Raw genomic sequence first — 26,549 nt, 5'->3', positions numbered from 1 at the left:
GTCATTAAGGTGATGGCATCTATCTCTGTTATTGTTTTTAAGAATTAAGTGAGATAATCAAGATCTTGAATATAAAGCTGCTTTTTAGATTGTTTGTATTACATTTTTTCACTAAGCATATATCTTTCATTTAACAGTCCAGGAGAAATAATGTCTACCCCAGGTGAAATGCTTGGTCACGTGCAAGTCTCAATTTTTAGCCAGAGAAGAAGCAGAGTACATCCATAGGCCCAGTTTAATATTTCACATGTCTAACAATGATTGATTTGCTCACTTCTGTTGCACTTAAAGATTAACAATACCACTACTGCCCATGCTTCAGAGGCATTGAACCCATGAACCACAAAAGTTCTATCACCTGAAACAAACTATCAGTACTTCCTTATTCTTTCATTTGTGATTCACGTATTTCCATATCTGTATTTAATATTCACTTTCTATGTCAATGGGTATTGTTTCTATTGCAAGTTGAGTGGTTTGCCATAGAGCACACAGTAGGGCAGCGTTCTTTTATACAACAGTGGCCACTGTAATACTTTAATGTGTACTGATTTTAACTTTTTAGATGAAATCTTGTCATTACCCGTAATTAATGGTGCCTGTACATACAGACAATTATCTGTTTTTGCAAAAATACAATTTTCTGTTCCCGTTTACCCTCTATTATCATGATTGTTTTTTTTATTATTATTTGTTGACATGAAGAAGGAACACATTGTGGCTGTATTTCTCTTAACAGGATTCCCTGTCAAAGTTTGCTGGCCGAAAACTAAAAGATTGTGGAGAAGACCTTCTTGTTGAGATTTCAGAAGTTTTATTTAATGAATTAGCCTTCTTTAGACTCATGCAAGATTTGGACAGCAACAGTATTTCATCAGTTGACCATCGATGCGAAGGAAAAATGGAAAAAGCTGGCATTTTGCAGTATTCCACCAAAGAGGTTGACTGCTTTCTTATGGAGCTTTTAAAGGCCTTAAACTTGTGGTTTAAATCTGAAATGCATCCTAGTCTTAATGTGCATATTAAAATATCCTCAAAGTATTGCCTATTGTTTTATTAAAAAAAAAATTGGTTAGTTATCAAGTCCCTATTATCTCATCATGAGTAGTTACATATTTGTCCTATTAAATGTATGCTCTTTTTGGCTAGATTGTACCATACTGTTAATGGTTGAATCATTCTCTATGGAATACTGCCATAAGTCTGTCCAAGTTAGGAAAGAAGAAAAAGTTGGGGCGGGAAGCATATTGCTTAGAATAGTTAGTGTTAGAACGTGGGAAATGTAGGATCAGTCCTAAAGTAAGCAATGTGAGAGCAACGTTGTATTTTCTCTAAGGAGACATTCATGTAAATCAGGCAAAACATGTTTGCCATCGAAACAAATAGCACATAGTCCCCTTTAATAATAAATCATCAGAGAGCTCTGCACTTTATGAATGCGGGAAAATGATTGTAATATCTGTTTAATAACCACATGAGTAATTTATAAACAGTCTGAATGAATCTTTCTCTGTCAATGTCCTGTCACAAATGAAAACTGAACGCAGCTGATATTGAACACTGCAGTGACAGAGAAAATGGCAGATACATTCTCAACCATAGCCCATGAAGAAACCATGCAAATTCTAGACAGTTAAACTTTTTCCCTTTTTGGAGCTACAGCATAAACGAATGGATAAAGTACATAACACCAATTGAATCTTGAGACCAAAGCACAACTTGTCAAACAAGTTGACTGCATCCAAATAAACACTCCCAAAAAAAATACTTCCTTTCTGTTTTTAAAGCAAGAGAATGCAGTTTCCAAACCACAGTATTTTATTTCAGTAAATATAGTCCCAAACGTTTTCGAGGATATTGTGATCAAGTTCCTCATTTAAAGAGTCTGATTCACAATAGCAACATTAGTGAATAGGGCACTTTCATGTAATTAACCGAGGATTGGAGTGTTGCCCGGTACTTCGCCACTGGATCTCCGAACTTCATGTAGCAGCTAGTGCCTACCTGGTAGTGCCCTTTAATGGTATTATCTATTCTAGCTTAGGTTTCAACTGCTTAATTTAGGTGTATTTCTTAAAAAAAGAAAAGAATACTGTGTGAATAAGAGATACTATGTGTTCTCATTTTTATGACCTTCACCAAAAAGGAATAGTTGCAGTATTTTTTGCAGACAGATTAAACTTACTTGGTGCATACCCTACTCACTAATGGTCCACTGTATGTTTATCAACTGATGAATGCATTTTTAAACATGCAACATTTAGTAACATTACCTTGTGCTTCAGAAGGTTTCCCATTGGAGAAGTTTCAGCTGCCCTTTTCTTATAAAAACAGTAAGTACCCCTGTTCAGTTTGAGGATTTGAGGTTACACAAGGTTTTCTTTTTTTAGAGCACCTCAAAGGTTTTCTGTCTCTGTTTTGTTGGCAGACATTCATCCATTGGCCATACATCACCAGTATACCATTAACCTTCTGGCCTAGCAGTGCAAACCTGAGAGCAAATTGAAGAACTGCTGCAAAAAACAACTGGCCTGGCCGAGCCGTTAACTGCACAATGAGTAAAGCAGCCCAAGAAATCGGTCCAGAATATTAGATTTAAGCCCAAATTGGACACATGTGAAACGGCCCATGTTTTTGAAATCCTAAAGTCAAGAGTTGTAATGTTCTTAAATCATTGTTCGCCTATTGTAGCTCTCCTAAACTTAGACCAGATCAGAATATTGGAGTTGGGTAATAGTAAATGACTGGTTGTTAAATACTAACTGGTTTAATGTAGGAAGGCCCAAACCCATACATGGCTCTGTGTACCATACACATGGCAGCGAATGTGACACAAGCTGCAACTGGTAGCAAATGTAATGATGGATGTGCTGGAGAGAGTTGAATTTTCATATTCTCTGCAGTCGATCTATAAGATACTTGTGGGAGGGGGTAGGTGGATGCATATGTTACCATAGCCTTCATTGCGTAAGGGTGTATTCACTGAAAAAACATTGGTTAAGGTGCAGTTAAGTTGAACAGATTTAACGCAACAAAACCCTTGAAATTCACCAGATGTGGTAAGACATGTCAAGCTTAATTTATAGAGATAGCTATAATTTTGGGAGAAGGGGAAACCCCCTTCTCCATCAAATATTTTAAAAACTACCAGACTCAATAAGCTTGGACAGAAATAGTCAACGCTTCGTGCCCAAGTTGTTTCGTACCTGGTCCAATTACATCCAGCCTTTTTTGCTATGTGCTGTGCAGAAATTTTGACTTTTTCTCTATGGGAAAATGAATGTAGAGTAGGCCGAAACAGCGGTTTTCCACTTTAATAACTTTTTCATTTTTTAATGGATCTTTCCCAGAATTTCCAGTCTGGGAGGGCCCGTGACAAACTGTTCCAACATTTCAGCTAAATCCATCATATCGCGCTCTGAAACACTTGTGTACGAGGGCGCTAGAAATAAAATATCAATTCAAGTCAAAGGTTATTAGCAATTAATGTTGCAGGTTTCCTATGTATCTCGATATTCAACTTATCTATAGTACGGCAGTCGGATGACACAATGCTGTCCGGTTATGTGAACTGTTCTATGCCTTTGCTGCAACCTGTGGAAGCGTAGTTAACTCATTTGATATGTACCCCTAGAATTGTCACTTTTATACTGTTTGACGGACATGTGTCCAGTGTCTTCGGCCAAATATTCATTGCCTAAATCTCTGGAGCAGGGTTTACGAGTAAAATATGATTTTGTGGGATTCACCTTCAGGTAGTTTACGTAACCAGAAATGTATGTAAATAGGATTATTTCCTAAAGTCGAGTAATGGGTTCTGAAAGTTTGAAGTCAATTCAAATATTAGCGTAATGAAAATGTGGTATCCTAGCTTTTGTTGCAGCCTGATTAAGTGAGAAAATGTATGATAATGAGGTGGGATGGGGAAGAATCATATGGTACACCACATTCTAGTCGGTCGTGTGTAGACAAAAAAAGGTTTGTATTGACTTGATTATAGCTAAGAGTCAAATCATGCTAGTGCTTTACCTCTGATGCCCAAATCATATAGCATTTTCAAACGAATTGGATATCTATTTATCGAACGCAATCAATAACTCCATGAGAACCAGAATGCTTCCAATTCTCCTCTGAGGTCATTGGAAATAGTTCAAACATATTCTGTGCTATGTTGTGTACGAAAGCCTTTATGCATCAATAGAGATTTTCATTTGTTTCTACGAATGTTTGGAGCCATAAGGCAAACTATTCTTTCTAGCAGTTTCAAGGAAAACGATTAGAAATGAGTCTACAATTTACATTATCTATGCAGTCAGATTGATAACTTTTTTTCTATAACGGTGGTACCAAGACAATTTCAAATAATTTAGGTACACTTCCACTTTCCAGGGAGCAGTTTATTTTTATTTATTTATTTATTTTTGCCTTTAATTGTTCTTTAATGACTTATTCCATTTCTTCTTCTTTCTTGTTGGAAATTGTAACTTTCTTTAGTTTCTTTAATTTCTTTAAGCCTGGTCCTATTGCGATTTGCCTTTTTCACAGACCATACCCATGGTGAGTTTAATCAGTGGTTTGTTTAGAGCATTCATCCAAGGCTGCCCTTAAAATGTTTGCGGTTGCTAGGGACCATGATGTCTTTGAACTACTCAGAAGACGACTCCACCACACTTCCTCTTCAAACAGAAGACTTGATTCGGTTAAGGGTCCAAGAAACACTCTTCTCCATTTGATGGTCAATGGGCAGCTCAACAGGAGATGTTTCACCGATTCCCTTTCTGATTCGATTTTGCATAGGCGGCAGTGATTTGTTGTCGATAGGCCGCTGACGGCCCGAATTTCATTTGTTGGAAGTAAATTTAGCCGTGCCCTTAGGAAGAAGAGACATAGTGCTTTGTCCGGGAACCTTCTCACGATTTCGGTGGTGAGTGCAGTTTTTTAGCGTGGAGAGGTAAGTGGGACAATAGTTTGTTTTTCTCGACAAGGGCTTGAGTTTCGATCCAATCTGCCTGGTCCATTTTGCGTCCGACTTTTGTTGGATTCTGGATCAGGACCTCGCCCGAGCATGCGGTATTAGCCAAACACGCTCTCTGTATGGTGGCCCATGCTGTTAAAGCCTTGCAGCTGCCGGTCACCATTTCCATTTTTATCAAGTTGTACAGTGGAGGGGATTCAGACATTATCACTTTAATGAAAAGAGCCATTTCCCCGGCGTCTTTTATTGCTTTCAAAGAGAGTATACTCAGTTCTCTTCGGATGGCTGCGATGGAGGTCGAATTTGGGAATTGGAGGACCTTCCGCCAAAAGTATCCCTCCAATTTTTGCCAAATAGTTGATGGAATCATGGGCATTGCTTCACCTCCATACACCAGGCTCGGCACAACTTTTCCTTTGTAGAATTTTAACACTTGTAACAGCGAGAAACGACCATATTTCCTGTCTATTACACAGGCCTACGTGGTTAGTTTGTGTTTTTTTTCCCACAGGTGTTTTTGCATCGTTTCCTCCTATTTGGAGCTGTCAACCATCACGCCCAGGTATTTAAAGTCTTTGACTACCTCGATGGTTGAGTTTTCGATGTGCCAGCTCGGTTTCTTTGTCTTTTTTCGATGGTTTTTCCAGGATCAAGATTTTCGTTTTCTCTTCGTTTATCTCCAGGTTGTTCTTTGATATAGATGTGGCCAGATTATCCATTTGTCTTTGGAAGCCAATTGCAGTCTGGTCGAGAAGGATAATGTCGTCAGAGTAATATAGACGGGCCAATGCTGTTTGGCCGATTTTGGGAAAGATCTTATTTGGCTGACTCTCTCTTTGTAATCACCCAAAAATGCGGCGAGAGGGCAGCCCTGCTTTACTCCTTTGTATGTTGGTATTTCCTCAGATAGCAGGCCTTTTTGGTTTAGCTTGACTCTCATGGTGGTCCCGGTGTGATGGGCTTTAATTGGCTCAAGTATTGCTTTCGGACAGTTCCATTGGACCAGTTTCAACCATAGCATCTCTCTGTCAATTTGGTTGAATGCCTGGGTGAGGTCTATGAACGCCAGGAACACCTTTCCTGACCCTTCCACGAGTTTTTTATGATACTGAGGATCATGAGGTTCACTGTTGTTCCAGAGTTCTTCATGAATCCCACTTGGAAGGGGTCATTACATGGGGCGGTTTTTGCCCATGTTTGAAAGCTCTTTTGGAGGACCGAGCCATAGGGCAGTAGTTGCCAGGTGTCGCCCTGTCTCCTTTCTTGTAAATTGGAGCGACCACAGAGGAGATCCAGGACCTTGCAATCGATCTTGAAAGGCGGCGGTTTTTAAAGACTTGGCTGATGAAAGTAGCCCATTCTGCTGGGTGATTTTTCAGATCGATGTTAGTGATTCAATCAGGGCCTGGTGCTCTTGAGGATTTTAGTCTCTTAATGGCTGTTTCAATGTCGTCTACATCTGAGAAGTCTTCCCAGTTGGTATCTTCGAGAGCCTCTTCAATGACGATCCACTTCGGCATGGGGGGCTGGAAAATGGTGGTAAAATGGGATTTACAGCTATCCTCCGCGACACTGTTCGATGCAATGAGAGTCGGAGCATTGCCAATCTTTTTTCAGTTGCCAGAATGCACCAGAGTTTTTGTCTGCCAATTTTCTCAGTATTTCTTTGGCGTCTTGCTGATAGAGGGAGCATCGGTGGAATCTCAGCCAGGACTTGTATCTCTTTTGTCCGTCCAAGTAAGCGTTCTTAACACAGTTAGAATGTTGAGCCTGCCGCTTCAGTTTCCTCAGGTTTCGCCGTTTCTGTACCAGCTCCTTGTCGTACTCGTGGAGATGTTGTAGATTACCCCTTGCTTTTTTCTGTAAGTTTGAGCAGTACGGGAGTAAGAGAGGTTAGTAGTCCGTGGAGGATGTAAGACCTCGCTCCTTCCTGGAGAGCTGCGTGGGGTAGCTTTTTTAAAGTTCTTTGATCCTTTCCGCCGTTAATCTGAGGTGATTTCCTTGAGCTGTTATATCCGTTTCTCTGGGCATGTGAAAACTCAGGCTGCTCTCAGTGGGCAACCCAATTTTTAGGATGTTATGGTCACTGGCCTCGGTCCGTATGACCTCGAAAGATGTGATCCGGTTGAGCATTCCTTCTGATGTAAAAATATAGTCGATTGTGCCATTTTGTGAGCCTCTTTCCTATGTTGGAATATGGTTGACAGGGGGCAGAGCCTCCTCAATGTTATGGAGGTTTCTGGAGTTCATGAGTGATTGCCATAACTGCCCGCAAGATTCTGCCTGGAGTTTGGGGCGCGATGGATTGGTGTTTGAAACTCTCCTCGGACATTTGGTGTTCAGGTCTCCACTTATTATTAGTGGATCGTCCTGAACTGCAATAATTCCATCGATGTCTGATTCAATGGTGTTTAGGAATTTCTTCTTTGAGATGGTCTGCGGATTCCAATACGTTGTTATCGCAAGCCAGGAGGTCTCCATAGTTTGGGGACAAGCAGACTGTCTCTCCCACTTCACTAGTACTGCTAGGTGACACTGGGTGGAAGCAAGGCGTTTCTGAATAGACAGACCAGATCCCAGACGGACTGCCACTAAGAGACAGGCCGAGGGTCGACCTTTGATTGCCGGTGAGACCACTACAGAGAATCCGTCAATTGCTGGGTTCTCGAGGAGCCATGTTTCTTGTAGTGTTATAATGTCAAAATCTCCTAGGTTGACTTCTCCTGGTCTTGTTAAGTGGATGTGTCCTCTGGTGTTCCAGGACATCATTTTGAGATCTACAAAAGGTTGTCTTCATCCTGTAAGGGCCTTTTGATTCTGTGGGAACTGGACTTTTCCTCAAAGGCATGTTAGCTGGTGTTAGTTGCTATTTATTCGATAGAATCGTTGGGGCTTTCGGCAGCCATGCCAGGAGGAGTTTGATTGGGGCGAATGTTGACGAGATCTTCCTGGAGGGTGGAGGTTTCGGGTATCCAAGGGCTTTGTGCTCCTTATCGGCCGTGTTTTGGGCTGCCATTGCAGATTCTCCGTACGGCTCTGGGCTGGGATATTTACTTCCTCTTGGCCAGCTCGGGGAGTTTTGAGTGGCTTTCCTATTAGCGTGTTTGGTCTCAGATTGGATGTCTGGAAAACCAGGCGTTCAGTGACTCGTTGGTTTTTGGACTTGGGATGAATTCCACTGAAAGGCCTCTGTTTTAGACCTATGCTGGAGCTTCTGGCCCGAAGGGGTCTGACCAGAAGTCTGCTTGTTTGCTCCTCTATTGGACTTGTCATCTCTGTAATATAGTAGCCTCGTTTGAGGAGGTCACCTCCGCCTTCTTTAGTCCGTCGACCTAGAGCGTTCACTCTGACAGAAAGGAAGGCCTTCGCCTTATGGCCTTTATAGTAGGGCTCGACTAAAATTAGGTCATCCGTCGTCAGGTCTTTAGTCTCTGGCGTGTTTCAGGACTTTCAGGACCGTTCCCCTGTTCAGGGTTATTGCCTCAGTTTTGCGGGATCTGTTCTAACTTGAAGATGATGGTCGGTGTCAGGCGACGCTGGTTTGTGTTTTTGAATAGTATCCTTTGTCCTGTAGGGGCTACACTGCTTTTTCGTTCAAATTTCTCTTAGGTGCCTGTCCGGACTACCTCTTTTTCTGGGCTCTACTTTGTCCCGGTTATGTAGGTCAGTGCTTTTATAGGGCCTTTTTGGAGATGCATGGTGAATTCTCAGATTCAGGCCCTCTCGGATATCTGGACTTATTTACTTGATTCTCAGCAATGCGATTGGCGCTAAGTCTCCTATGTTTTTTGGAGACTGGAGAGACTGTGCAATTGAATTTGGTGGATGTGGTTTGTCTCCCATATTTACAGTTTTGAGGGTCAGAGACATTCAAAGGTGATGTATGGAGAGTAATGTTCATGACATTTTCGTCTCTCAAAGTCCTCTGCAGTGATCGGCGATTGTCGTAAAGAGGCCTGTGGGGGATTCCTAGCGGACTCCGAACACTGCGTCAGGGGCTTAGGAGTGCCGCTTTCCTTGGAGGCTTTTTCTTTTGAACTGACCGTAATCCCAGGCGGTGGAGCGCCTCCTTTTCCTGCTGTTAGGAAATCGACCTAAGGTTTTTGGTTTCTCGGCTGGCCTGACGGTAGGTGGTGAACCTACCTGGGTCGCACCCTGATCCGGGTTTATCATGGATTGGGGTAGACCCACTGTTGGCCCCTTTAGGTGTAAAGAGGATTTGAGAGCCCCCTTTTGACACCCTGCAAATGTGAATAGGTGGATTGAATCAGTCTTTTTCTTGTTTAGCTGCTTTTTTTGTTGTTTTTTTGGTAGATATGGAGTTTTTCCAGAGGGATTCACTTTTTCTGCTTCTTGCTTTTGGGGAGCCGGCCAAGTTTCTTTAGGGTTGCTAAAGTCAGTTTAGGAGGCAAAGTCTGTTGAGTCTTTGACAATAGTTTTAGGTGAGAGAGGCTCTGTGATGGGAGCAATTCTTGGGGGGGCAGCCAGAATTTTGGTAAACAGTTCGCTGTCCAGTTTTTCTTTGGCTGTAATATACCCCTCCAGGTAGATCAGTTTGGTATGGGTCATTGCGATTAACGTTGTTTGATCCTTTAACGTATTGCTTATAGCCTCATATAGTTTTCTGAATGGGGCAAGCGCAATTGTTATTGCAGACATCAAAGTTGTTAGGTCGAGCTTTTTTGTCGGAGTGTCTTTCTGGGTGTCGTCCACTTGCTCTCCAGCTCTGCTTTTTCTTCGGGGTGTGGCTTGGAGAGGAGCCTGTGGTGTTGGCACTTGTGCTGCGTTTTTTGTTGGCCTCTGGTCCTTGGCCATTGAGGATGCAGATAGACCTAGGACGGGGACGATTATTGGTGCTATCAAATGCAGTGGAGCAGTCTCTGCCTGGGTCGCAGAGACTGATGGTTCCAACATCGTGGATTGTTTTTGGTGGTCTCTCGAGGGTGGTGTTTTGGTGGGAGACTGCTGCCCCAAGTGCTTGGGATCTGTTGGGATTGCTGCTGGAAGAGATTGCTGGTCAGTAGGAAGTGCTTTGGCTTGCGTTTTTCCGCCTCTCGGAGGAACTTCTAGAGAATTAATAGGAGTAGCACCATCGCTCGGAAAAGGAGTAGAAGTGGGGGGACTTGGAGTGTTGTTTTCTGCCAACAAGAGTGTTTCCATGGGGGATCTCGTTTCTGTTGCTAAACCCATGTTTGGAATGAAGGGGGTTTTGCTTGCTTTTGGACCTACTGGGGGATCTATTGTGACCAACATTTCAGCGTCTGTTAGTTCTTTTAGGACATCATATTTTCTTTTACCTTGGCTCGCAAAGTATTCTTTTAGGGAGTTACATATTGGTGATTTCGTCAGAACCTTCAAAGAGGGTTTCTTTTTTTTTGGGAAGTCAGGAGCGTTGATTTTTAATTTTTGGATACTGGTTTATGAGAAACTTTCAGCCCGTTTCTTATTTTGTTTTTCTTCTGGGGTGGTGTAGAGGAAGACAGTGGTAGGCGAGGTATCTGTGCAATTTTCTTCCGTGATTGAGACTTCCAGGTCGATGTTTACAGGGAGGGGGCCCGGCCTCCCTCTTCCTTCATCCAGCGCCTCTTTGTCGTCACCGCCCTGAGGTGATAAAAGAGGTTCTTCGAGGCTTCCAGCCTCCATTGATAGGGAGTCGGCCAGTCCTGCCCACGGACTGCCACAGACTGCACTAACTCAGCAGCTAACTCTGCGGCCGTTACGCAGATACTGGAGGTTTTCATGGGTCCTCCCACAAAAAGACTGGAACAGTAGAGACTCAGGTCTCAGTGTCGTAGAGTAGCCTGCCACAGACTGCACTAACTCGGCAGCTAACTCCGCGCAGTTTATTAATGCGTTCAAATGTTCTGCCACTGGGTTTATTTTACCAAACACACTATACATTTTTGGAGGTTAACAGTTCAGTGGAGAACTTAATAGTTTGCTACCTTAACCAAGCTTAGCAAATTGGTCCACATTTAGAGGTTTCTTGTGACTCATCTAAAAATGTTACGTTTATCAGAGTAAGTGCATTGGGTCTTCATTGTGGCAACTTAAGCATCATTATCGTCTCAAGAAAATATTTAGGGAATCTAAAACTGCGACAGGGCCATGGCCACAACCCTGTCAGGGGGCGAACGGGGACCTCACTCGACCTAGGCTTGGTGCCTACCAAAGGGTATACCAGAGCCGTTCCTATCCCAGAGGCAGAGTGAAGGATTTGTAATGGAGGACCCAGTACCCTGCTACCCTCACAAACCCTGCGAGTGCGTTGTATGTGTCTGCTGGTACCTCTGTCCATCAGCCTCTCTTCTGGCCAGAGTTCTCTTTTTGTCTTTTTTCAGATCTGTAACTCCGAGAATACACCTGGGCGCACCCAAGAAAACCAGACTGGAACCAGGGAAAAGGAATCAAGAACAAATATGGAGTGCACTGTGATTATATATTCAGGAGTTTTCTTTTTTCCTGACCAACAGAGATGAGACGCCCAACACACGAACTACCTCCCCGATATGGACCCCTCCATCCCCGGGAGAATGATGGGGCAACAGAAAAAGAACTGAGTGAGAAGGGACAGCAGGGAAGACACAGAAATCCTCACCAGACCCAATTGGAAACAAAAACTCGCCAGCGCATGAAGAAAGCTACAAGGAAAAAAAGCAGCCTATGCACATGGCTGCAATCCTGCAAATGGAGATTGGGGCAGGGCTAAACGCCTTTCAGGATGGCGTATCCAGATATTGGTCAAGGGGAACATGTGACCATGGGGGCCAGTGGGATTGCAGAGATTTGTAGGAAGGGGAAAGGCTGGGCTATAAAAACCTGGCCAGCATCTAGAGTATATTGGTAGAGGTCGGGTGAGGTTAGGGTGAGAGGTGGTGGATTGGGAGAAGACGTAAAGGTGGTAGCAGGACTAGTGGTGGGGAGGGCAGAGAGAAAGTGTGAGGTAGTTGAAAGAGACAGGCAAAGAGTGTGCCAGGTCAGGAAACCGAGGAGTAGACTGGGGTTATTGAGGGATAGAGGTGGGATGAGAGGGATGCAGGTAAAGATAGAGGAGAGGGGTGCAAGGGTAGTGGAAGTGAGGCGAGAAGAAGGGGACAGATCGGTAAGAGAGAGAAGTGTGAGGAGGAAGTAGGAGATACAGAAAGAGTGAGACTAGGACGATCATGTAAGGGGGGGGCGAGGAAATAGATATAGAGGGAAAAATAGAGAGAGGGCGAAGAAACCCTGTTGAAATCAGTCTGCAGACCATAGGAAGAGTATCATTTAGAAAATATCTGAGGGAGTTAGACAGAAGACAGACCGTAGGGGTTACCTTGCTTTTAGGATACATCAGGGATGTTGTGGAGGTTAAGGACTCCTGAGCTAGGCTGGGGGGAGCCCACATTGGGTTTGAGAGTCATAGGGATCCCTCTTAGTGGCACTCGTCCCTAAGAATTCATTTAAAAATTCAATAAACAACAATAAACCTGACATCTTTTTGTGTGCGTTATTGAGGCCATCTGTGACAATCGCATTGGATTTGTTTGAAGGAGGGGTGTTTTATCTTTTGTACTTCAGTTCTCAAATTCCTCTATAAGCCTGTAGAATTCCTTTTGAATTGAGGTAGTGGCTATTAAATGATCATGGACATTTTATTGGTCAAAGGTTTCTTGTATTTCCTGGCGTCCCTAATAAACAGTATCTTACGTTTACTATGTTCATCTCTGTATCATTTCAGTTTCTAAAAGTTATGGCTGCTGACGTAATCCACAGCCCTTCCCAGAATAATTCAATAGCGAAACCAGGAAGCAAAGATAGAGACCAGGTTTATATCCATACAGCTTTGAAAAAAAATATCAGTGGAGTATCCCCGTCCCAAGAAATCTGCCCTCAGAGCACAGAATCCTTATAGGGTTTTACAAAATGGGCCATACACTGAAACCCATGTCCTTGGAGGGCATGACTTTACAAGATCATTTGAGCCATGTATGCATCTGCTCAGACCACCCAGATGATTGTGGCTGCCACCTTTATGGATCCCTCCATCCTACGTGATTAAGCCTGATCTGGTACCTAATACCTATGTGACCCTCTTTCCAGTTCTCAGATGAAGCAGCCATCCTTCCAAATAATGTTGAGCTGAGAAAGTGGCCTTACCCGGGGCCTGCATTGCCTGATTTAACATGAGCGCACTGCCTTATAGGCTTATGAGTGTGCCAACCAATTGGCTTTCTCTCCACTGCACCTCTGACATGGCTGAGATTGCATTATGTGCTAACATGGCTTCAGCTTTGCTTATTCCATGGCTCGTGAGTCCATTGCTCGTGCCGAGATAAAATGCTGTTTGCTTTGACACTTTAAGTGCCATTGTGAACATTTTTGATGCTTGATATTTTTAAGGTCTTTTTTACAGAGTTAAATAATTGTTTAATGCATATATGTGCCAGTTGTTAAAGGATTCACATTTTAAGTCCACTTCCTCAGTTTTCATGTTCCAAACCAGCCAGCTGAAGTAAAATTCTTTTCTATTTAGTTTTGTAGCAGAGTCTTGGGATGTTCTTCGTTAGGGGGTGTTTATTATGTTTTTGTCAATAGGTGGTACATAGTGGTCTGGCCTTATGAGTTGTAGGGATTACGGATCACTGAGTCGCCCCTGCTAAAAATCAAATCAAGTGTATGCCCAGTTTGGTGTGTTTGTCTACACTTTATTTTTTCCCTGCATGAAATCATGGATTTCAATTCTGTGTTTCATTGTCAAGTGTGTATTTATAAGTGCATGTTTACAGCTATTGGGTTGGTGCCGCATTGTATAAGGTTGGGTGCATAGTTTGGAAAAGCTAATAGGTATAGTCTGTATTATTACATCAAAACATTTTAGGATTTGGAACGTGGTAGGAGAGAGGGTTTTTATGGATTGTGTAGTAAAGTTGATCTATAAGAGAAGTGGATTATACTTTTTACCCAGGGCTGTGGGCCTTGGTTCTGACTTTGTCATGGATTAGTGCAGACGGGCATGCCTTTGGTGTGCCACTGAAGCACTCTGTGCTGATTTACAAGCGTTTGCAATGTATAAAAAAAGCTAACAAAATTAGGCCTCATTTTATTCCATGAATTGCTTAAAGCCTCATTGTTCTGAAATTGCCAAAAGCATTGTCTGGATTAGATTTTTGCTGGCAATCAGTGTTATTTCTCTAATTACATTGTTGATGAGTTTGATCACCTGAAGCCTAATGGATATTGATAGTGACCTATATTTGGACCTGCAGAATGACAAAGGACGGGACATACTTTTCCCTTATGCCTATTCAGCCAGATATATATATTTTTTTAATTATTTTCCTTTGGCTTCATCAACTCTAACACAGCCTCATTAAAAAGAACCGTTTCGGAATCTTTAGCCATAAGCTTGCCAACGTAGTGCTTCAGTTGCTGTACTTAAAGCCGCCATATCGAGTGTTATTGCTTAATTAAAAGCGGAGTGAAGTAGCACAGCGTGACATATATTGCACAAAACTCTTATTGTTGAACTCCAAAATGAGTCACTTATAAGTTCACACACAAGTTGTAGAGACAACAATATACATAGGTTAGGGCCGTGAGTTTATGCGATTTTCGGAAGGTCCTTTATGATTGCTCAGCTCACAGGGCCGGCGAGAGTAAATTACACTGTTTGCCCGCAATAGTGGAAAGCTCGAGCTGCCCGCCTTTACCTGTTGGAATTTGGGTTGGACGAGGTGGTGCAGCTCTGGCAGGTCTGGATGAGTTTGCTTTTGTGATTTCCTGAGAGGTATGGGGCGTTACCTTGGAGAGGCATCTGTGTGTGATTGACAGTGTTTTCAATAGAATCTGTTCACAAATAGGTAGCTAATGGGCCTTTCTTTTAGCTGAGGTGATAGGTTCTAGTTTTGGAATGTTGACGGCAGCTGTAAACATGTTGTTTTGGATCACATGCATCTTCTGTATGTTGTGCTCCAAGGTACCTGCGAACAGTGCATTACAGTAGTCTAACCTGGAACCAATGATGGTACGGGCGATTGTAAGGCAGCTGTCGGGGGAAGGGAAGGGTCTGGAAGCATTGATCAATATGGTGGTGTGGGCAGCCGAAGAGGAGATGGCGTTCAGATCGGGATGCCGTCCATTTTGAAGGAAGTGCAAAGGGTGTCTAGCATCTTAATCATAGCAGCAGGGCCTACTATGAGGATCTCTGTTTTATAGTCAATAAAAAACAGGCAGTGAGTAGCCTTCTAGGCCTGGATGGAGAAGTAGACAAAGTTTAGCCTGGCAGGGTCTTCCTGGTATATGCTGGTGAGGGGGGAGTAGAATTTGGGTATCATTACATAGTTGGTGTAGGATATGCCGATCGTAAAGATGTTATACAGTATCGGGGAAACACAGGATCCTTGCGACACGCCACAAGAGATGAGTGCTAGGGGGTGTGAGAAACCTGAAGGTGTCTCATCCACTAGTCCCCGGAGATCTGTCGTCCAGGTGGCCGGGACATGGCCATCGCTATTGGATCCAGTTCCTGGGGGGTGGACCAGTGGGGGAGGATCATCTGGATGAGGGATCTTCAGGGAGTGGAAGTGGAATGCGGTACCCCCTTCCTTGTAACACCTTTTCCCCAACCTACCCTGTAGGATGTTTAGAAGCTCTACCACCTCCCACCCCCTCCGACAAACACTTTTCTTCCCTGTAACAGACAACCGACTAACACCAGAGATGTTTACCTGACATGTCCCAGCACAAGGGTCAGGCAATTGATAATAATCAAACACACACGCCTCTGACGGCCCATTACCTTCCCCAAAGGGATAAAAGGCAGAGCACACTACGAGCAAGGCCGAATGCACGAGGAAACAGCTAGACCGAAACTGGCAGTTTAAACCGAGACGGAAAGCGGTGAGACTTGGAAGGACTACGAAGGGGGAGCTGCCCTTGCCCTTCTCACCTCAGACCTGCGAAGCCTCCGAAAAGGGAATTACAAGACCAGGAAAAACAGCTGACGTGTGGAGCGATAAGTGTCAACGGTGCACGGGGGCCTCTCGAATGGATAACACAGGCGGGGAGGCACGCTGGCTACCGTGGTACCTTACTTGACTTCAGAAGCAAGCAGGCCCGACACAATGGGTTAGTCAGAGGAAGCTGATGGCAAACTGTATCGTATTGAGCCCAGGGTTGCAAGTGACATTATTGAATGCAAGGGACTTTAGAAGAAAGGACTTTGTGTATGTGTTTGAACTTTCGGGAAAGCCCAGACAAGGGCCAGCTGCCGTGTGGTCAGGCGCCGTACGAGTGCTCATTCAAAGGACTCTTGCTGGCCCCTTTTTGTGTTGAGACTGCAAATACCAGGAGGCCCTAGGAAAGGGCAGCATGAAATGTCAGAGTGGTCCTACAAGGGTCACGTCAAATCCCTTGTACAATCGAAAAACTGTGACCCGTTGCTGAGAGAAAGCTAGGGGAAGGGAACACATGCTTTCTAATGAAACTAAGCAAAGCATAAACTGTGTGAAAGAAAGCCTGTATTGAATGCGACAGATGGAGGCCCATTTTGGAAATGGGATCTGAGCCCGGCGGAGGGAGATCCTAGGGGCGAAGAGCAGTCGCCCAAAGGTGCAAGATCACAGAAGGAATTTTTGTTTGTTGTTTTGATCAAGCAGGCCTTCTAAGGCAAGAGACTTTGAGGACAGAGACTTGGCCCTTGAAGGTTCTGGTATTGTGAAATAGACTTGTGAACCTCGTGCTGGAGAGGCCCAGGAGTGTGCTGTGCTCAGGAGTCCCGCTTTCTTGTCCCGTGCTAAAAACGTGGGGAAGGGAGACCCTGCCATACCATCTTGACTTATTTTGTGAACACTTCTTTCTTTTCTGGTGAATATTATCCCACACTTAGGAAAGAAAAAAAAAAGAAAAGAAATACTTGGTGGTAAGAATTGACAATATTTGTTTTTAGTATAGGCCCTTTTTATTTGTCAAGACACTACTAGGACTGCCTTATTATTGTTTGAAGCTCGTAGCTAGATTAGGTGTTTATCTAACTCTAAAGTTCAATAAACATTCTTGAACTGTGATCACTTGTGTCTGTCTTTACTGTTGCCCCCATGAGTTCCTTACAGGAGGCATTGACGTTCTCGGCAAAAACTCTGATGGATCTGTTTTCCAGAAAGGAGGTGGTCCAGGTTGCCGCCTCTGGTGAATAGTTGGCTGCTGTAGTTAGATGGTCACAAAGGATTTGTTGGACGTCCAAATCGAACGCAGTCGGCAGGTCAAGGAGGAGCATGAGGGCCAGCTTGCTCTCGTCCCTAATCTCATCCAGCTGATTCTTCAAGTCTAGCAGAGCTGATTCTGCACCATGGTTGGGATTAAACCCCGACTTGGGCACACCAAGCATATGGTTAGTTTCCAAGTAATGCTGGATTTGCAGGTATGCGGCCCTATCCAACATTTTCAGAAGGAAAGGAACAGTAGTGAAGGGCGGTTATTGGTATGGACCATAGGGTCCGGTGAGGGTGTTTTTTTTTTTTTTTTTTTTTAAGTGGGAGTACCCAGGCTACCTTTAGGCTAGTGGGACTAGAGGCATTCATGAAGGTGGCAATGAAGGGTGCCAGGACCTTGGAGCAATCCTTGATGAGGGCTGCAGGGCAAATATCTTTACATCTTGAGGGCCTCAGGCCTTTTAGGATAGTTTTGACCTCGGCCTCCGAGATCTTGGTGAAGTGAAAGCTTGGGAGGTCCTGATGGGTGGTAGTGACGGGGGGGGCGGAGGGGGAGTTTGTTGGCCGACAAGGGTTGCTGCACAAATTTCAGAGTGGATTGCTTGAAGGTCATTTTCTTTGTGAGCATGGCATTTTGAATATTGTTAAACCATGATTCATCTTTGGTGAACGTGGCTGTGGGGTTGGTCGGGGCTTCTAATTCCCTGAGGATGGCAAAGATCCTACTGGTGTTGGCTTTAGCATTTACAATTCTATTGTATGTGGTAGATTTGGCCAGAAGGATAGCTTATTTGTATCATTTAGATCCAGTGGTGAATCGAAGCTTCATAGTGGCTGTAGGTGATTTAGACCATCTATGTTCTACCAGCCACTTTTCGTCTGAGTTCTTGGAGGTCGGGAGTGAACCACATGTTGATGTGTAGCGAAGGTTTGGCTTTGCATGGCCTTAACAAGGCTATTATGCCAATGGCGGCAGTCAAGGTCTTGGAACTTAAGTCTGCGTGGACGTTGGGGTCAGTGGAGTGAGGAGATCCAGGTTGGAGTATGCTGAGCAGGGGAACAAGCACTCCTTAGTGAGGTTCCTGGCACTACGGGCCAGAGTAGAGGGTGGCAAAGGGGTGGCCATAGTGATATGCCCGATAGGCACTACTGTTAGGTGCACTATCTGGTGGTCAGACCAAGGACAAGGGCTGTTGGTATGGACAGAGACCTGGCAATTAAGGTCTGCAATCCAATGAAGAATGCGCCCTTTGATATGGGTGGGTGCTTTAATGCAGAAGGTGAATCCTAGTGCTTTGAGCAAGTTGGCTTCTGAGGTAGCAGTGACATCGTATGGGTCGTTGTAACCCAGGTTAAAGTCCCCTAAGAGAATAGTTTTGGCAGTAGGCTTAGTATGGTCACCCACGGTATGTAAACGGTCCTCTTTGAAGGTTTGTGCTGGGCCTGTGGGGCGATATGACATGGATAGTGTAGGAGATGGTCAGTTTAACTGATTGTATATCGCATTTCCTATCCAACGAGGTACACAGTTCTCTAATGGATAGGGAGTTCATCGCTATCAGTGCCACTCCTCCGCTCCTGGCATTGGATCTGTCACTCCGGAAGATGGTAAAGCCAAGGGGGGTAGCTAAGGACAGGGATGGCCTTTTGGCTGCATGTAGCCATGTTTGCATGACTGCTAGGATATCGAGATTAAAGACGCATTGATCTTTCCCATGCCAATCGGGCCTGCTCTTACCCACTCAGGAGTTTTTACATATTAGTAAATATATAAAAAGGGGCCTAAAACCACCCTGTTTTTGCCTTGCGGGTTCACCTGCATTTGCTAATGGCAGCCCATACAGGAACGTAATTTAGGGGTCGCCAAGGGTCACAACTGTGACCCCTTAATTCTCCTTTGCTACCCCCAAATAAAATTGAAAAAAAGAAACCATATTTTTCATAGTGTACTTAGAAACAATGCTAAGTGCTGCCACTTCCTTTGTCAAGGGGTGAAAGGTTGTGCTCCATCGCTTCCCATGATGTCACTTCGGGGTGGGGTCAGATGACATCACTTGCTGTGATGTCATCAGTGGTCAAGGGTCGTGTGATGTCACTTCCGCTACCCCTAGCATTTTGGTGAAATGACATCCCTGGGCCCATGCCAAATATTTTCCAGGGTTGTGTCATGGAGCCTGTTCCATGGCTAATTTAAGTAACCAGTTGTTTTTACAAAATGTAATGTTCTTGTCAGGCAGATGCTCCAGGCCACTCTACAGGCACGCAAATCTGTGTCGACAGGCAGTGCGTAGTGCTGCTTGCTAATGTTGCTGCTGAATTGCACAGCAGTACCCACTCTCTGGAGACAATGGAGATAGTGTAAGAAGACAACTCGCTGAAGGCTCTTGTGCGCTGCCTTGTCACGGGTGATCCGCCAGAACTGCTAGTACGTGTATTTTGCTACAATAAGAAAGAGGGGGGGGGGGCAGCATTTATATTTCCAGAGGTATAGGGTGATCAAGAGTGTTCCAACCCAAACACATTTAGGCACTTAAAGAGAGCACAGGAACGGGAGCCTCTTCCCCCATCTGAGATAGGGCAGGCTCTGGCTTCCACCTTGGCAGGCCTCCTCTCCAGGCTCAGAGGTGTCCCCATCCTCTCAACAGGGTCAGACTACTGATCCTGTCACAAAACAAACCATATTTGCCCCGTATGTTTGAGATGAGGTCAATCACATAGATTTACTTAACCTTTACCAAGTTCTTAAATGCACCCTCTTATTTAGAGATTTTTTGTATTTATTAGTAAGTTACTGTAATTTTCATGCAAATTATTCTTGTAGAAAAACATTGGCTTTAGTAGTATACGTGGTTATTGTATTGATAGTTCATAGCTTCTTTTATACTTTTTCATGTGTTTTTGTGTTGAGCGGGAGGCGCAGCAGTCTGGCCATGGCCAGCCCCGCTGAGTCCACCTACTGGCAAAACCTGTCGGTCCTTTTCTCTGCATCGACGGGACTGGCTGCTTTGCATAGCGTGTGCAATTTTGTGCTGCACACGTTGTTTCCTCAAGCAGTTTTTTGCCTTATTTCAATCTTTTCCTTCTGCTCCCGGCAGGACTGGTCAGTTTGTTTACGGCTTTACTGGGATTCAGGGCCTGTGCTTCCTGCGACTGGCATTAAGCGGTGGCGGATTCCCACACACGCTGCTTAGTAAGTAGGTACGTTCTCTTTTTCGTATTAACAAGAATCTATAAAAGATACAACCCATTCAACATATACATCTGTAAAATACGGAATTACATTTCATTCTTGATTTGATGTCACAAAATATTACAATAATGTATAAAATATCTCACAAGTTATAAAAATACAAGTACAAAATCACAAGTACACCCGTGCAACTAATCTAAAAGAATAAATAAAAATGGGTTAAAACTTGGTAAAAAATAGTGCTATATATGTCCTTACTTACATACAAGAGTTTAAAATCAACTCAACTGATTCTTTGTTTGTTTCTAGGCACATGTCCTTACTTAGTGTTTACACACAGGTTGTTTGCTTTTACTTCTCGCCACATGTTTTCTCCCTGTGGTCTCTGAAGAAGATTGGCACACTGGAGGGACGTATTCCATGTGTTGCCTCTGGGACAAATCCAAGTCTCTGTCTCTACAGCAGCTTCAAGGTTTCAGATAAGTCCAGCAGGAATGTGAGTCCTTAAGCGGGTAGCCACCGCGTTACCGGGGTGCACTGCGAGGCCAAGTCAGCTTCTATCGGTGCAAACACTGAGGTTCTAGTCCACCGCAGTGCACTCTAAAGCCTTACAGGCTATTACCGGTGTAAACACTGAGGATCTGTCGGGGTCTTGCACAGGGCCTTTTGAGTCCTACAGTGACTCTGGAGGTTCAAAAACTTGCCTGGTCCATACAACCAGACTCTGCTCTAATGGCTTGGCTAAAGTGACTGTGGTATTCATCGTCGCTCCCCTCCCCCCCCCACCACACTCCCCTAGAACCCTCGCAGATCTGTGGCAAACCAGAAGTAGCACTTGAAGCAGAGGACATATTATTATTTAGTGCGTCATAATGGTTGGTAACGTGGAGACTCAGTGCTACTCAAATGCGCTGTATTGGAAAATTTGCAATCATCATTTGAACTTGTTACTGTGTCGGAAGTCTGCTTTCTACTTCGCTACTTAACAGCCCAGCAGGAGCGGAGTGGCGCAGAGTGCGTCGGAGTGTTTGGTGTTTGGCAGGTGGCCGGGCGGCAACATTCACCCTTCGCTTATTGGCTGATACTTTTCAATATTGGCATAAATGGTCACACGCCGGTAAGACACACCATGGGCATTTTAGCATTTGGTGGAGTGAGGCAATATATGTGCGTACACTGACATGCTACAGACTGGTCTGCGGGCTCGAACGTCTTAGTCATTTACCTGGAACCGTCTACTGTAATCCTGCAATCATTCTATAGTATGTCTCTGCAGGCTTGAATGCATTTGAGCTCTCTGCTCGAAAGTTTCTACTGTAATACTGCAATAATTCTACAATGTGTCTGTGGGCTTGAATGCTTTTGAGCTCTCTGCCCGGTACTTTCGACTGTAATCCTGTAATAATTCTACCGTGTGTCTGCAGGTTCGAACGCTTTTGAGCTCTCTGCCCAGAACGTTCTACTGTAATCCTGCAGTAACTCTACAGAGTGTGTCTGCGGCTTCGAACGCCTCTGTGCTTTTTGTCTGGACCCTCTTGCATTAATCTAGTAATAAACGTTATTACAATATTATCAAACACTGCTGTAAAGAATCTATGGAAGGAGCAGAACGCCCTTGAGCTCTTGATCCACTCTTTCTACCCCAATCATGGTATAACAGCATCTATTTACCAGGGCGGCAAAGAATGGTTTGGAAGCAGCGTTTTGGGTTTATTATACTGAGAGTGACTGCGGGCTGAATGCCTTTGAACTCTCTATCTGAACTTTGTACATCAATCCTGGTAGAACAGTATTTATTCATCAGTGCTGCAAGGAGTTGTCCGGTAGGCTGTTTTGGGCTTGCTGTATTGAGAGCGACTGTGGGCTGTTCGCCTTTGAGCTCTTCATTTGATCTCTTTACACCATTGTTGCTATAAAAGCAATTATTCACCATTGCTGTAAGGAGTCTTTTCGTAGCTGCGTTTTTTGGGTTTATTGCACTGGAAGTGTTTGCAGGCTGAGCGCTTTTGAGTTATTTGTTGGGTTCTGGTCTCTGCAGTCTAACTGTGCTGGGTGTTTGCTTTGATTCTTTTTCCTGGTTTTGCAGTGCCTAACATTAAGACCAGGTCCAGTGAAAGATCCTATTTGCTTATTATGCCGGGTCTGCGCAGTGGGAGATTTACCTCCTGTAATTTGGCCCTTTGTAATACAATACAATCTATTTTGGACACACCTCTTACCTCAGCAGTTACTTTTTCTTCAACGTATGCTGATCTAGAGGACCTTACAGATCGCGTGGGCTCTAACATAATCTCAGACGTGTCTATTTTGGCTCTGATTGTGTCTTCTGAATTTGCAAAAAAGTGTTGGCCTCTCTTTGGTTGGCCTCAATGCCGTTTCTGTGCATGGGTCCCCATATTGGACGCGCTGTAAGGATGAGGTGATATTGTACAATCCTGCCTCACTTACTCCTTCTGTCGATCAATGTGAGGACAATAAGCTGGCCATTATTTATCATGGTTCCCCTCCATTGGTGGAGGCCTGCTCTTTTTTCAATCAACCAGGGCTGGGAACGTCAGCCTGTTCTTCCCCAGTGTTGGATAAGAGTTCTCTGGATATCAAGAACAAACATATGGTGTCATCCGCTGATTTAGAGATCCATGAGGAGCCGATAGTGGATGCTTTTTCTTTTCCTGTTTTTGAATCGCATATTGCATACCATGGATCGGGGTCATGCAATGAATATGAATGAATTCTGAGAAGTTTGATCTTGTGTGAAAGAATTACTTGGCCAAATGAACTTTTTGGAAGGCTTTACTATGGCAATGAATGTCCCACGGACACTTGAGAAAACTCCTTCAGTGAATGGTGTGCGCACAGTCTGTTGCCACTCAAACTGTGGTGTGTGGCTCCCAAAACATCAATATGGGAGGAAAAGATATGGGTGTTGCAGTTATTGATCTGCCTCTAGAGACCGTCCTTAATCCAGTGGTAAGTGCATCTTTGGTGCTTGACTCTGCTAATTTTAAACCAATTCTCATAAATGGGTTATCTCCTTCTGAGCCCGCGAGCAGGGAATCCTTATCAGCACCAACTATGGTTGAACGGAGAAAAAGGAAGAAAGCTAAGCCACCCACTCAACAAAACAGACAGACGGAGATCTCTGAAAGCCCAGACGGACGTTTTCTTGGAGGAGGAGGATCCTCACCCGTTTGAGTTGTGTGGCCACCCGAAGGAGGGCAGTGTATTTGGAAAGGGGCCACGTAAATGTGGGCGTCTTAATCCATCTGAGGGTTGTTTGACCACTGTTTCAGCGACAGTGACTATGAAGTCACTGATTACTGCCTACCTTAAACTTAAGAAAGTCGATGCCATATTCCCATGCATCGGATGTAATTGAGAGAGATGCCAAGAGGGGAGTTTGGTCCTCTCCACCAAGTGGGGGCAGCCATGTGGCCCCAGTATCTTTATCAGTTCTTTTTGTTGCTTCTACCAATCTTGATACGATAGTGTGCCAGTTTCTGCCTAATGTGAAGCCAACTTTTGGTTCAGGTATGGTTCCTTCGAATTTTCTGACTTTGGAGGAGAGAAGGACGTCTTTGCTTCCAGGAGCTTTGTTGGGTGGTCGGCTGCCAGTACCTGACAGACCCAAGAGGGGTGCATTGGGGGGGTTAAATGTTTTGACTCCAAGTACGTAACGAGGCCAGTGAGGTAGCGTTGGTGCCGCTGTCGTCCTCCCGACCAGCTTCCTTTGAAGACCCTCTACATTATGTCTGTCTGAGTCGAGCCGTTGAGGTTAAGGACCTGTATCCCTTAAACAGTCAATTTATTGTGGCTCTGTTTAGCCAAATACCTAGCCTCCAATCCCTGTCATCAAAAGACATTGCTAGAATACTTTTCACAGACCTTCGTCGAGTTGACCTGGTCAAAATCAGGTTCTATTCAAAACTTGTCTATAACCTGGTTATGGCCGAAGGTGACTGACTGACTGTAACATGGGTTACTTGCTTTCAAATTACTGTCCTGAAGTTGTGTTGGCCAACCTTAATTCACCTGGAGAGGATGGATTTGGTGTAAATTTACACAAACCCATAAAGATAAATGTTTAAGCAAATGTTGGGTTAGTGTGCAATGAGGAACTTCAATTGACAACTAAGCGCAAGGTCACCTATGACTGACTGGTCCCATATTATCAACTCATTACATCAACAAAATCCAACATAAATTCATCCTTGCTGAACTTGCCCGATAAGACTTCTATCATGGAATTCAGGTGGGTTTACTCAGATGAGCACCAATACGATACTTAGTACGCAAGCAGATTTAATTTGCATTCAGGAATCGCTTACGTTGGATGTTCCTTTGCTTGATGGGTTTAGGGTTGTATATGAAGCGGCAAGGAAAAGGCATAAAGGGTAGCCCATATGGAGGTCTAATTTGTGCTTGGCGTGTTTCCGCAAATGCTACCATTGTGGACATACAAGTTGCCCGCCCTGACATTTTGGGCTGCAAGATAACATAGATTGACCCTTTGTTGCATGAAATTCGAATATTAATTCTCTTAAATGTTTATTTTAACCCAGAAACAGCTGTTTTAACTGATTTTCTTGCAACAATTATCAACGTTTTTGAAGAGTATGCTTTTCTGTCTGTTTGTTTTATGGTATTGGGCGATTTTAATTCAGAATTTTTCAAAGCAAAATGGTATGGCCTGGGTTTGTCTAGACGTTTCTCCCAACCTGATAGACTTCGAGGACACTTGATTCGAGAATGTTTTGAGGTCTTAGATTTAGTTCCCCTCAATGCTAATTTTGGGGCGGACATTACACCCAGTATTATTTGGGCGAGTGGCCAGCTTAGATCTATCCTTGACTTTGTATTTGTATCCGCTCCTTTTCTTTCTCTTGTGGACAGTTTTTGTGTTGAGCCTGATGTAGCCAGTGACCATGCTTAGCCTTAACTTTGGGAGCATTAGCAGATCAGGGTGGGACCTGTTGTCTGATAACTTAACGGTTAATCCACAGAATCATGCAGTTAGGTGGGTTCCCAAATATGCCGTTAGATTAAACGCCTCTGTCCTGCTGAAGCGATGCTTAATTCTCTGTTATCCTCTCAGACGGCTAACTTTTGCATGTTAATTCGAGCACCACTCTATTTCTGGTCAAGTCTGGCAGGAGTTTTTTACTGAACTGTATTCCTTAGAGGGGTTTCAAGAGGGGGTTCGATTAGTAAACATGTTAACCATTGGGGGCCTGGGCTATGGGTCCTTTTGGATATCGATTTAGTGGGTATCCCCTTGGCCATTAAAAAGACAGTCTTTCCACGCTCCTGGTCCCGACGGAACTAGTAATTTAACCCTTAAATCTGAACCCCTACTATGGGTTGCTGTCCTATTGCAGTTATATCGTAATGTGGTACAATGGCGTGTGCCCAGAGACGTGGAAAGAAGCCACGATTGTCATCTATAAAAAGGGGGACAGGACTAATCCAGGTAATTAACGTGCAATTTCTCTCCTGGACTCCTCATCTAAAATCTTTTCAGGGTTCTAACGGCGTGCATTGGAGAAGTGGCCGAGTTCTGCAGCTATGCTGGACTGTAACCAGTTCGCTTTCCGTAAGGGAACTAGTACAGCCCTGAACGAGTTCATTCTTCAATTGTTCAAAAAAACAGGTGTTCCAGACCAAACTCACTATTAATCTTGCCTTCATTGGCATTAATAAAGCCTTTGGCAGCGTCAATCGCAACAAGTTATGGCAAATGCTTAGAATGTGGGGCTGCCCTGAGGACCTCATACTGATGCTGGAATTCTTACATCAGGATCTTGGAACAAAGGTCAGACTTGACAATCAGAGTTGTTATTCAGACTGGATCCCTGCGGCACGTTGTTTAAGACAAGGATGTGTCCTTGCCCCTTTTCTTTTTAATTTGTTGAGAGCACATACATTTTTGATGGAATTGGACTTGGAAATCTGTGGCCCAAAATCAAAAATTCTGAACTGTAAAAATAGTGTCTGGGAGATCTAACTTTATATGGCACATACAGGGTGTGAGTTATGATTAGCTCCAAACGTCCTAAGCTGTTGGAGTCTAATGCTCTGAGATTGAATACGATCACTACGTATAAAGGATACCAACTATGGGCGCTTTTCTTTGATTCCTGCCCTCAAATTTTACAACCAAGTAATTGTCCCAAGATTGACTTATGGGGCAGAAGTC

The 26,549-nt window shown here is 44.1% G+C and overlaps 1 protein-coding gene across 5 annotated transcripts in view; it reads left to right on the top strand.

The window, feature by feature from the left end:
- PCM1 (pericentriolar material 1) overlaps nucleotides 1-26,549 on the top strand; it is a 2,166,942-nt gene that overhangs the window by 1,703,116 nt on the left and 437,277 nt on the right. For all 5 annotated transcript variants that reach the window (XM_069631563.1, XM_069631561.1, XM_069631564.1 and 2 more), the window contains one exon: nucleotides 740-940. In XM_069631563.1, the coding sequence (XP_069487664.1) occupies nucleotides 740-940 (201 nt within the window). The remainder of the gene's footprint in view (nucleotides 1-739; nucleotides 941-26,549) is intronic.

The sequence above is a fragment of the Ambystoma mexicanum genome, chromosome 6q (assembly GCF_040938575.1).
Source record: "Ambystoma mexicanum isolate Mex_15411 chromosome 6q, UKY_AmexF1_1, whole genome shotgun sequence".
Taxonomy (NCBI): Eukaryota; Metazoa; Chordata; class Amphibia; order Caudata; family Ambystomatidae; genus Ambystoma; species Ambystoma mexicanum.
Note: the sequence above shows the minus strand (reverse complement) of the source record. Positions and strands in the feature narration are given on the sequence as shown.